Source organism: Acomys russatus, chromosome 4 (assembly GCF_903995435.1).
Source record: "Acomys russatus chromosome 4, mAcoRus1.1, whole genome shotgun sequence".
In the NCBI taxonomy this organism is placed as follows: Eukaryota; Metazoa; Chordata; class Mammalia; order Rodentia; family Muridae; genus Acomys; species Acomys russatus.
In genome coordinates, this window is record NC_067140.1 from 39,499,628 (window position 1) to 39,512,662 (window position 13,035).

Below are 13,035 nucleotides of genomic sequence, written 5' to 3' on the forward strand. Positions count from 1 at the left end.
AGGTAAAGGGGGGCATTTTCCCCAGGGCAGACTCCTTGGATCTGCCTCGGAGACACTGAAGTCTAGACCTTGGTCAACAGCAACCCCAAGGCTGCTTGGATACAGTTCATACAGAATCTCAAAGTGAACGTGGAAACAGCACACAAGCAGAGATGAGGGAATACACTGCCTACTTGCAAATAAGAGTTACCTTCCAGGTCTCCTATTTTATTTCAACAGTTGAAGTGTAAGCGCATTCTCTTCTGTAACGTATCTGCTTGCTTTCTTAAAAAATAAGGTTAGCCCCTGACTTCAAATCATTTGGTAAGAAAAACTGATGTCTCAAGATGATGTGGCTGGTGCCTGTGAGCTTGTGGCTGTATATCCCCTAGCACACAGCTGCTTCCATGACCCCAAGAAGTATGGTTGTAAGAAACTCTCGGAGTGGGAGAAGGCTAGGAAATCCAGCTCAGGGCATGCCTGCTCAAGATACGTAAGAGGGGGAGAACAGGGTTGTGGAAGGTGAATGGAAGGCCTGCTGCATTGGGAGGAGTCCAACTATGGGAAACAGAGGAAGTATTTGTTGGCAGCCCGTGAGCAGCAAGGATTCTCCTCATCGTGCACTGAAGCCACCTTAGGCTAACCCGGGAGTGGAACTGGTAAGTTTTACAGTGACAATCCCTACCTGGCAATATACACGCCAGCCTTTCATGTTGTGACAAGTCCACTCATCTACACAGCTGGCCCAGGAATTCAGGTTTTATCAGATGCTTTAGTGACTGTTTTGGAAAATTTGGGCAATCTGAATTCTGAAACACTGATTTCAACTTTTAATCAGACTCCTTGGCCCCCCCCCCCAGCACCCTCCCCACTCCTTAACATTATTTCCTTTCCACCTCTTCAATCACTTTTTCCATTTCCACAGCACTGAATTATGAATCTGAAGTCCTAAATAACTTCACATGCTAAAAATATCTTCTTTCTAGCTCTGGACTCTCTCTCCAGCCCTATTTTCACCCACCTGCCCCAATGTTTTTCACAAAGGCAGAACTGGGCTACGAGAGACTGCCTAGTGAGTCAGTTTGGCCCCATTTGGCCCCATTTGCTGTAAGCTTCAGCACAAACAAAGTGGACTTTGTGTTTGCAGGTAAGAAAAAAACTGATTTCAAGATATTCTAGAACCTTCCTAAGGAAGTGATACTGTTGACTTGCCCAATATTCCAGGAACTGGCTTTCCTGAGTAAGTTCAAAGCAGCCATTGCAGCGGGGTGTCTGAAGAGCCCTTTAAGTTGATCAAAGGGGCTCTTCCTGTGACCTACCACAGGAGAACAAGAAGCACACAGCCAGTATGCATAAAACTCCTTGTCCCTTGGAGACGTGTTTGCCTGCTGTGGATCTTGGGACATATCCAGTGGAAGAAGTTTGTTGCCGGGCAGCTTTCACAGATATCAGAAGCCATTACATACACACTGTCACATACACACAGGGAAGGGGTATTTTCCACGGGGAATGGTGAGTCTTCATGTGTCCTCTTCTTCACTGGCACCGCTACAAAGGAAAAGGAGAAACAGGTGAGTTCAGACATCACATGAAGGGAGGCAACACAGCATATAGGCTAACAGTCTCATGCTGTTCCTAACTATCACGACTAAGCAGTAGGGACACAGGAAATCGTTTCTTTGATTTCTGATTTCTAAATTTAATTCAATGATCATGAAAATTAAAAAAAAAACTTACTATCTTGGGTTGTGAGAGGATCAAATAAGAACACATGTAATATATACAGTGCCCACTATATAATGGGTAAGTAAAGGAGCAGAGAGTTCATCAGACTTAGAATTTTAAACTGCTGGTAGAAATCAGGAGTTATTTCCTGTGGGTGTTAAGCCACCAATTATTAGGCCAGAAAAACAAGAGGAAGCAATCAATGGCACTCTGCACTGGGCAGAGCCAAGGTTTCCTTCATGCTGCAGAGTCAGGCTCCAGAAAGGTACATGACCCAGTGATCATGGACCGTTCTTCCTTCTTTGCCCTTAACACATCCCCCTTTCCCCTGAAGTATATAAGGGTAGCATCAATACTATTTTACCAATGACTACATATCTAGAAGTTGTATAGTGAATATAGAGGAAATACTCAAAAGTGACTTCTAAAAACAACAGAAAGAAAGAAAGGGAGGAGCAGACAGGGTTGAGAAGAATGGCCTCAGCCATTACTGATGTAACCAGAAGATTCCAGGTGTCAGTGTTTCAGTGTCAAAACCCAAGTGTACAGTCCCAAAGGCATGGCTACTACTTCAGATGCTCACCACTAAAGCACCACTGGTCTGGACCAGACCATCACAGAAGACAGGGGCAAGGAGAAGGCAGGGCCAAGGGGGGAAAAAACAGCAGGGATGGGCACAGTTATAGAAGGGCAAAAACAGCAAACCTGCCTAGGCACTCCTCATCCATCTCTACAGGTCATAGATTCAAACATGAACATGAGCCAACTGGATCTCCTGCTTACCGAACCTGAATGCAGAAATACTCAGAACTTGGTGTTGTCTACATAATCTTTTTCATCACTCCTCGTTCCAATCCCAGAAAATTACTATTTTCTGCACTGCCCAGATGAAGAAAGTAAAGCTCTCTGTGATGTAAGAACTTAGGGTTGTCAAGATCAATGTTTAATTTTGGCTGGAAGTCTAAAGTCTCAAGCTGGTAGGGACAGAAAAGGTTTGCAGTATATTAGTTCCCAGCTATGACCTAGGAAAGTTCTGAAAAAGGATTATCTTTGTCTACGTAAATCTATGTTTTTTTTTTTTTTTTTGTTTCCATCTGCAGAAACAGTTAAGCGAAAGTATTCTAGGGGTGGGCTTCTAGTACTTCCAAAGTGGAAACACTTAAGACGCAGGGCTACAGATTCTAGCATACACTCTAGAATCCAGAAGAGCCAATTCAGTAATAAGACAGATCCAGAGTTCTGCCCTATTTCTACTCTTTTCCTGTTGGTGTCCAGTCATGGGATAAAGGGTACATGTAGGCAGAGCTGGCCAGAGAACTGCCATTAGAGCAGTATTTGGTGGCATCTGTCCCAAAGGAAACAAAGGGTCTTTTATAAAAAGCTTTTAGCCACAATCAAAGCACAGATAGAATTGGTACCAAATTCTCCCCCTCAGTATTATGTTCAGAGCAAGCTCTTTTTGTTTCCCTGTCCATCTTACTTCTAAAATAAGGGGACTGATGGTGACTGTGCTCTTTCCTTAAGCTTCAGTTCACTTTTTTAGCATTCTTGAGATAAAGGGTTCATGAACCCACTGAAGTTGTATTCGGTTTTGTCTGTGTGTCCCTTTGTCTCAAAAAGGCCACAATTTTCATTATAGTTTTGAGAGGTCAACAATCCCAACTCCAAACTGAGAATATCAAATTATACACAATTTCTTTTCCAGTTTTCAGGTCCTTTCCTATAAATCTTGAAGTAGATTAGGGAAAAGGTCAGAGGTATGAAGTGACAAAATCTATTCTCATTACCCTAAGAGAGATCTGTTCCTGTCCCTGAAAAAGAATAGCTCATAGTTTAAAGCACGAGACCTTGTGGCTCTGACATATTTATTGATTTCCCCAACTGCTAAATATTTATTGACTGTGTCCTGTGTATTAGGCTGAATGGGCACAGTAGTCACTCATACAGACGTCACAGCTTAGGTGTGATATGGGCTGGGGAGATTATATATATATATTTTAGAAACAAGAAAGCATATTGTTTTAGTAATAACCTGTTAATTTTGATAATAAAAAGAGTAAAGGTCTATTCTGATGGGTTACCCCTAACTATCAGTGAGAGGCATCATCTCCTCTCCTCTCCATTCTTCTTTCACTTGTTACATGAGCCAGTGCATGTTCACACACTCTTATCTGAAATGCCCTAAAGTCTCTATCTTCTTCAAGTGAAGCAGCATAGCCTTTCTAATCATGCACCCATCTCCTTCCACGGAAACACACATCTGCCACACAGATCTACAACTGGAGTGGGGATGCAGGTTACAGAGACCTTTTTGGTGTCCATTTAAGGGATATATTAACTTCCAACGGACAAGGGCAGGGGCAGCACCATATAATGACCTGTAAGTCATGAATGAGACTGGTGAGGCTTAAATTCTTGGGTGAATCTCAGTTTCCTCATTGTAGTGCTATATAGCTAACAGTACTATAATGGAAACTATATACTTTATGCAATATACATGATAAAAGAACCCTTTTAAAAATCGCTTCCTCCTAACTTTTCCTTGATATCTCTTGTTTGGTATCTGAAACTATTATATTCCAATTTCCTTCAGATAACAAAGTATTTTTTAAAAAGTGTGTGTGTGTGTGTGTGTGTGTATGTGTGTGTGTGTATGTGTGTGTGTGTGTTCCTACGTGACCATTTGGAGGCCCGAGGTTGCTGTTGGATGTCTACCTCTATTATTCTTCACTTTATTTTGGAGACAGTCTTACACTAAACTTGAAGGTTGCCATTTAAACTAGAATAAATGTCAGGAAGACTGTGGCATCTCTCTGTCACCACTCTTTCTCAAGTACTCAGGTGATGGACATGCACTGCCACACACAGTTTTTTATGTGAGCTTCAAGTTTAGGTCCCCATGCATTTGCAGCAAGCACTTTATGCATCAAATCATCTCTCTAGCCCTTATCTTTTTATTGAATGAGAACTTCAAACCTAAGGAAATAGAGGGATTGGACAGGAAGTCTCGTGGTTCTGACCAGCCTAAGGAGGTTTCTAGAATTTTTCCCGTCAATGCTGAAAACAGCTGGTCACTGAGGGCTATGGGTTAGTCAAGCAGCTTCTGCTTAGCCACTGACTGGTGTGGGTTGAAGGCATTTTATCTAGAAGTAGTAGTCTTAACGCTGCAGTACACATTTTCGGGTTGTATATAATGACTTTCCAGGGATGAGTTGGGCATGAGTAATCTTAAGGAAAACAATTTACAAGGCCTTAATTTCTACATATCTTCATTTCTAAAAGTGATTATCTCAAGAACATGGGGTACATATAGGTTCTCTTTGTAGCCATTTCCACTTTCAAAATCACCTCATTCCCACTTCAGAAAAGATATGCATACCTTTCTTGACAGTGCATTGTATATGCAAAGGCTTTAAAGGGAGCAGGACGAGAAACGGTAACACATCATTCCATATTTTGTCTAGACAAGGTAACATGCTTATCAATGTTTCATTAAGATTTAAACTCAAGGCCGGGCGTGGTGGCGCACGCCTTTAATCCCAGCACTTGAAAGGTAGAGGCAGGCGGATTGCTGTGAGTTCGAGGCCAGCCTGGTCTACAAAGTGAGTTCAGGATGGCCAAGGCTACACAGAGAAACCTTGTCTCGAAAAACAAAACAAAACAAAAAACAAAACAAACAAACAAACAAAAACACAAAACAAAGCAAAAAAAAAAAAAAAAAGATTTAAACTCAAAAGAATGTTAAACTCAAAAAGTACCAGTATGTTTATTTGAACAGGATAAAAATAAAATGGGATCTAACAGAGTGTGATTTGGCTAGATAAGTAAGGCATAAGAAATGGATCTGTGAATTAGACTATATAGTCTATATAGTGGATCTTGTCTTTAAATTTAGTAAGTCTGTGGTGCCAGTTTTGACAAAAAAACATACATAACATATATGACGTTAGCAGTCACATCCTTTCTAATCATCTAAACTTGACTCAAACCTTCAGGAATTAACTTAAAGGTGGGCAAGGGGGCCACAACATTTTAGTTAAAGGAAGCAGAAGCACCTAAATTCTGAATGGGATGGTGGTATGAGATTTAGCACTTCGCTGGCTAGGGACAGAATGGGGCCAAGGAGTACCAGCTAGTATAATAAATGCTGTGTCCTCATCCCAGACCTACATATACTGAGCTAGCCTTTCTTTCTTGCTGTCGCACCTATTAATGTAAACTAGGAGAGGTATACAAGGCCCAGTCATACTCAACCCTAACCCTGCTGACAGAGGGGTTAGGATGCAAAAGCTCCTAAGCCTTGGCAGTTTTTAAAGATTTAATCCACAAAGACAGGTGGCTCAGCATTGCAGCTTCTGTCCTCAGAGCTGAAAGGGTGTAAGACATAAATGAAGTGGCAGGAACTCTGGGTTAACAAACTTAGGAGTTTCTTTTCTTATGCATGTAATATACTTAATTTGATTTGGCATTACTTGTGTTTGATGAGTTCATGGCTATTTATTAATTAACCATCTCTCTAAAAGTATTATTCAACTCAAGAGAATAGAAAGATTGAGAGGTACTACACTGAGGAGGAAGGCTAGATGGGGCAGATGCTCTGATCCAGGAGCTTTCCTCCATGAGATCCCCTCACCTATCCCCACAGCTGGGCAGAAGGGGAATGAGCTGCTGTGCTCGTGGGAACTTACTAGTCTTCATCTGTGGAACTAGTTAGGTATAAATGTAACAATGCAAAATGTTCCCTGTTGTCCTGGGTCCAAGGAGAAGAGAATGACAAGACTGGAATTCCAGTCCAGGCTCTGCTATGTGATTCTGGCACACATTTTCTCACTGGAGAATGAGGGCTAGCCTGAACGATAGTTGTAATTTAGGAAAAACTGTGAAGCAGATAAAGGCTAAACTCCCAAATTAATCATGTGTTGAGCAAATTAACTGGCTCTTATCTGTAGGGGTTCTCTATTTGAGTGCGCCCCCTTTTCTACCTTCTAGGTCATCTTGAGCTGGCCAAGTTCTATTTCTTTCTAAGCTGGGCCCAAACGCTAGGCTGATCAGCACCTAGAGCAGACTAAAGCATAAGCTCTGGTCTGAACAAAAACGTCATAGCTCCTAGTTCCCCTATTGTTCTTTAAAAAGTAAAGCTCTGCCTCACTTACCTTCCTTCTTAAGCCACGGGAAAGATAAGAAAAGGGGCCTTTCTTTCCTTAGACTGCATCATGATTTAAGTTTTTAAGTCTGCTTTCCTTTGATAACTGCCATGATTTACAAAGGCCCAAATTAATGGCTCACAAGCTATTTATATTCATGGCTTTTCTTTCTTTCTTTCTTTATTATATATACAATGGTCTGCCTGCATGTGTGCCTGCCAGAAGAGGGTACCTGATCTCATTATAGATGGTTGTGAGCCACTGTGTGGTTGCTGGGAATTGCACTCAGGACCTCTGGAAGAGCAGACAGTGGTCTTAACCTCTGAGCCATTTCTCCAGCCCTGTATTCATAGCTTTTCTAAGCCCAACAATGACTTTTAGTATTGGTATCTCCATTCCATAGATAAGAACTGAAATGCTTGAGATGGAGAGATGGCTCAATGGTTAAGAGCACTGGGTGCTCCTCCAGGACTTAGATTCAATTCCCAACATCCACATGATGGCTCAGAGTGGAATTCCAGCTCCAAAGGATCCAATATCCCCTTCTAGCCTCTGCCATTAGCAGACATGCATGTAGTACACAGAAATAAATGCAGGCAAAACATACATACACACAAAACAAAAGTCACTAAATCTCTAAAAAGAAAAAAAAAAAAAAGAATTGAGATGTTACTATAGACTCTGATAGGTATCATCTCCATTTTGCTAAAGAGAAAATTGTTCAAGGTTTATAGCTTGTAAATGGTAGACCTATGTGAAACAATCAGCTTCCAGAGACCACACCAAACTCTGCAAAGAAGTGAGTTTTCAATCTTCTAACTCTTGTTTCCAGCCCTATAACAAGTAGCAGTGACTTAAGATTTTTGATTTTTTTAAACACCTGAAAAAATGGGACAGTAATGCCCACCATCAAGTTTTATAGTGCATTGTTTTGTTTGTTTGTTTGTTTTGTTTTTGGTTTTTTTCAAGACAGAGTTTCTCTGTGTAGCCTTGGCTGTCCTGGACTCGCTTTGTAGACCAGGCTGGCCTCGAACTCACATCAACCTGCCTGCCTCTGCCTCTCAAATGCTGGGATTAAAGGACCTCAAATGCTGGGATTAAAGGACTGTGCCACCACACCTGGTTGTGCATTGCTTTTTAAAGATTTTTTTTAAAAGGAAAGAAGGAAGGGCAGAAGGAAGGAAGAAAAGAAAAAAAAGAAAAGAAAAGAAAAGGTGGCCAGGTAAGAAGCTCTATGGGGGGCCAGGAGAGATGGCTCAGCGGTTAAGAGTACTGACTGCTCTTCCAGAGGTCCTGAGCTTAATTCCCAGCAACCACATGGTGGCTCACAACCATCTATAATGTGATTTGATGAATACTGTATACATAATAAATAAATCTTAAAAAAAAAAAGCAGTTCTATGGAAGAAGAAACTGAAGATTAGGTGGTGCTCCTCACCCTCACAAGTGTGTGCACAGTCCTGCTTCTCTGGAAATCTATAGCCACTGTCCTGCTATAGGGAAGGAAACAAATGGTAAGAAAAGGCAGGCTCTGTAGGCCGCCAATACAACATCTACTTTAGAACTCCCTTCTTCAAGACTAAATCTTTTGTTGCTGCCAGATGAAGAACTTCTAGCCTTTAAAAAAAGTAGCCTGTAGGATATCTTTTACTTTCTATACTAAATGGGCACTGTTTCTATGAAAACCAAAATTTTCCATAGCATCATACACCAGGGATAATCCCCATTAACACACTAAAATATATTTGCATCTATCTTTTCTGTGCATATATAAAATACATACCTATCTTTCATTAAAATTGGCTTGTACGATTGACTCTGACATGAACTCTGGTGCCCCATATTTGACCACCTCCCCTTGGTGGATGAGACTTGACAGCCTATGACCATATAGTGGGGGAGGAGGTCCCCCTCAGTCATAGACCTAGGGGAGGGGAATAGGGTGAAAGAGGGATACAGGAGATGGGATAACAATTGAGTTGTAATCTGAATAAATTAATTAAATAAAAATAAAAATTTAAAAATATTGGAAAAAAAGATTGGCTCTTACTTCCTAAGTTCATTTATAACCTACTTTTCTACTCAATTGGTCATAGATATTTTTCCTCATAAAAATGTGTTTCTTTATGATTCATGGTTGTATATATTTAGAATACCAAATATTGGATATTTAAAGGGCTTTTACCTTTTCACTTATTTCCTATATCTCTGTGACATACATCAATGTGGATGAATCATCCTTAAATAATTTACAAAGAAAAATAGCAGAAGGGAAACTCCTGGGTCAAAAGGCATATTTGTACATTTGAAATAGACTTAAAATTTTAGGAAGACTTTAGATTAACAGAAATTATGCTTGCTTTCTCTATCATCAACAAGAGATGATTTGTATCTTGTTGTCACTTTCTGCTTTGGGAAATCATATTTAGTGATTCCTTGGGCTCCTGGTGATTGCCATGGCTACTCCTGATGTTCTAGTGCTGTTTGGACATTTTGTCAGATGTCATTCAGTTGGGATGTGTTGAATGTTGTGCTCACGATTACAGGGTTTTGGAAGGAAGACTACAGAGTTAACGTGCTGTGAGCATCACATACTATCAAAGGTTCAAGTCAATATAAGTTCACACTGTAAAGGCTCATCATGACCATTGGTTTCAATAGTGCTTGTCAAAAATTTCCAGTGTAAATACTCTGTTTGGAAGAAAGTACCCATGAGTAGCCCAAACTGCAATTGAGAAGCCATACTCCATATCTCCTTGAAGAATATTTATATAAACCATCTGAAATATTTTTGAACATAAGAGTTGTTTCTTCTTCCTTTCACTCACCTGCTCACCAGTGTAGACTCCTGCCGTTGATTTTATACTTGGGATTATAATTTAAAAGTATATTACTGTTCAGTTGTTTGGTTTTGGCCTTTGGACTGCTTTTAGTTAGTCCATAGCTTCCCTAGACATTTCCTCACCAATGTGAACTTTTTTTGGTTTGCCTTTCAGCTCTTCCTCATTTTAAGCTATTACAAGATCTCCCAGGTTTGTCTTATATATTTCCCAGTTCTTCGAATCAGCTATTTCTCCAACAAGCCAAGGATATGTGTTTCTAAAGGCTCTTGATACAATATTGTTAAAATGTGGGGCAGAAATCATTGTGTGCTGACTTGTAATCACTACTAACACAGGGATCAGAATGCCCATTTTTCCTACAACCCTACCACAAACAGGAAGGATGGTTTAAAAGTGTATACAGGAAACTGAAGTAGTGCCGAAGTAGTGTGTGTGTGTGTGTGTTGACATATATTTCAATAGCTTTGAGTCTCATGATGACTGAGGGATGAGGTCTGAAATCAGTAGACAATTCTAAGTTTGAAGAACTATAACTCTTAAAAAAAAAAACTAGTGCTACTTCTCCTGTGGCTATGAATTATGAATGTTGATTTAGGAGTTAAACATATTTGATTTTGAGTCACAGCTCTACCATTTAGTAGTAGGGGCTTTTAAGTTCTATGGTTTTACTTAAAAATGGGGGACAAATTAGTAACTAGGACTTTAAAGAGTTGCTAAACAGAAATAAATGAGATTATTATATGTTTATATATTCTCTCCCTCTAGAGAATATATCAATATAGATGAAGTACACATATGCACATATTCACACGTATGTGCACACACATGTGCGTGTGCCCACATATGTGCATACGTGTGCGTGTGAGTAAACATGGTATATAATATTTGTCATTCATTAGGTACTTGATATATTTGAGTTATGAATAACTACATTAATGAGCAAAATAGCCACATAAAGTACAAATGCTCTGAGAAACCTTTCTAGCAGACTGTGGGTCACTTGTTGGTCTTAGAGACACTGCCCAGGCACCTCATGTTAATAGTTGGCCTCTACAGGTAAGCAGAGAGCCTGTTTTCTTTTCTGATTGTCACTGGAATAATGAGGTGTATATAACCACTCCAATACCAAGTGTGGACCAAAATACTGTATCATAAACAATGATTGCTCTTACAAAAAACAGCCTTGCTGGTAAAGGGCAAGGCTGGTTAATGGGCTGGCAAAACTGTTATCATTAAGGGCTAGCTTAGTTACCTTTCTATTGCTGTGATAAATAACATGACCAAGAAGAAAGAGTTTTGGTGCTTACAATTTTGGCAGGTGAAGTCCATGACCACCATGGTGAGGAACATGGCAGCAGGCAGACAGGCAGGAATGGCACTGAAGCAGTATCTGAGAACTTCTATCTTGAGCGCTAACTGGGAATCACTTGGACTTTTGAAACCTCAAAGTCTACCCTCAGTGGCACAACTTCCCCAACAAGGTCACACACCCCTTCCCACACAGCTCCACCAACTGGGGCCCATGTATTCAAATAAATGAGTCCCCTATGGGGGCATTTTCATTCCAACCGGCACAAGGACACAGCAGAAGTAAGATTATGTCTAAAACCAATTTATGTCAAAAACCAATTTATCTCCACAAAGAAAAGTTCTCATCTTGTTTTCCTATTACACAGTGACACGTTTGGAATCTTCCAGTGCCCTGCAAACTAGCTGTGACCTGTTCTCAAGAGACTCAAGTGGCAAGACTTTGAATTACTCACCCCTTGCCTTAATGACCCATGGCAAGACAGAGGTGAGAATGTCATTAAGTCTTCCAGGCCATGAGGGTGAAAGAGTGTTTAAGTCACTGCTTCCCTCCTCATTCAGATGAAATGCCGCTGAAGCTTGGCTCTAGTAGTAGGAGAGCTGCATGGAATGTGGTTGTGATCAGTAGTAGAACACACACACTAATCTTCAAGATCCCATTCTAACACACATAAGCAGTAAGAGGCCTCTTTTAATAAAAGGTTCCACATTGGTTAAAAGAGGACAAACACGGGCACATTATAAGCACTCATTATAGAAATAATTGTGATTATTTGTTAGGTACTGAGGCAATCTCTTTACCAACATTTTTACACTCAGTTTCACAGTAACTGTGTAGCCACACTGACACTCCATTTTACAGATAAAGAAAATGAAGAACAAAATAAGAAAGTGTAATTTCAAGGTCGTAGAGCTAGGCAGAACTGTACCTACAATCAAGGCCTGTCCCTTGTTTTTAACCCTGGGCAGGAAACTCAAGGATGGCTAAGCAATCTATTAGGAGGCTTGTGAAGTCAACCTCTTGGCATCTACCCAATTATAACGCTCTGGCAGACTCAAAACCTCACTGTGCCGAAATTGCTAGAAAACTTCCTCATGTTATGGAGAATCACCAATAGCCTTGTCAAAAGGGGTGGGAGGGCAGCTAAATTCCTGCCCCCTTTGGCTTTTACAACTACAGCATGTCTTAACCTACCTGTTATAACCTCAGTTTCCAGCAAATAGTCATGCAGAAGACTTACTACCAAGACACATGAGGAGCAGAATCACTCAGGGCACTTAGAACAGAGTCCCTCTAGGTCAGTTTCAGATCTGCTGTCCAGAGTAAGAAGCAGCAGCCTTGCCTTTTTATTCAGTCCCACAGCAGTACTGTTAAGCTTTTGGCTTATTTTCTTTCTTCCTCTCTGGAAAATGGAATTTAATTTAAGTTCCCATAGTGTGCCCTGGTCTACCTCAGGGACCCAGAGAAAGCAGTCCTTGCTTTGAAGAGAGGCCTGCTTTGTCTTTGCAGCCTCCAGAGGCTTGAGGCTTAACTTGGCTTAACTACAATGTCACTGACAGTCTCTGACATTTGAGCTTCTTGGAGAATGTCCTCACATAGCCAGTGCTCAGTAACATGCTTGGCACTTAGGGCACATTCTCCTGGCAGCATATTCCTCATTTGTCTGTTGAGATGAAGGGTGGAGAAGATGGACCTTCAAGGCAGAAACTACATTCAACAGAAAACAAGACCTTTTCCTAGTCTGTCTATTTGGAATTTTTTTCCTTTTTAAAATTATTTAATTAATTTATTCAGATTACAACTCAATTGTTATCCCATCACTTGTATCCTCCCATTCCTCCCTCCTTCCTGCTTTCAGCCTACTTCCTTCCGGTAGGTCTATGACCGAAAGGGACCTCCTTCCCCACTATATGGTCAAAGGCTATCAAATCTCATCTTGGTAGCCTGCTTATTCTCTGAGTGCCACGAGGACTCCTCACCAAGGGGAGGTGGTCAAATATGGGGCACCAGAGTTCATGTCAGAGTCAGTTATTTG

General features: G+C 40.8%; 1 protein-coding gene across 1 annotated transcript in view; it reads right to left on the reverse strand.

Annotated features, from left to right (window-relative positions):
- Positions 1-1,034: 1,034 nt before the first annotated feature.
- Trim44 (tripartite motif containing 44) overlaps positions 1,035-13,035 on the reverse strand; it is a 96,633-nt gene continuing 84,632 nt past the window's right edge. Inside the window, exon 5 of the mRNA XM_051144222.1 lies at positions 1,035-1,527. Within this exon, the coding sequence (XP_051000179.1) occupies positions 1,500-1,527 (28 nt within the window). The 3' untranslated portion in view covers positions 1,035-1,499. The remainder of the gene's footprint in view (positions 1,528-13,035) is intronic.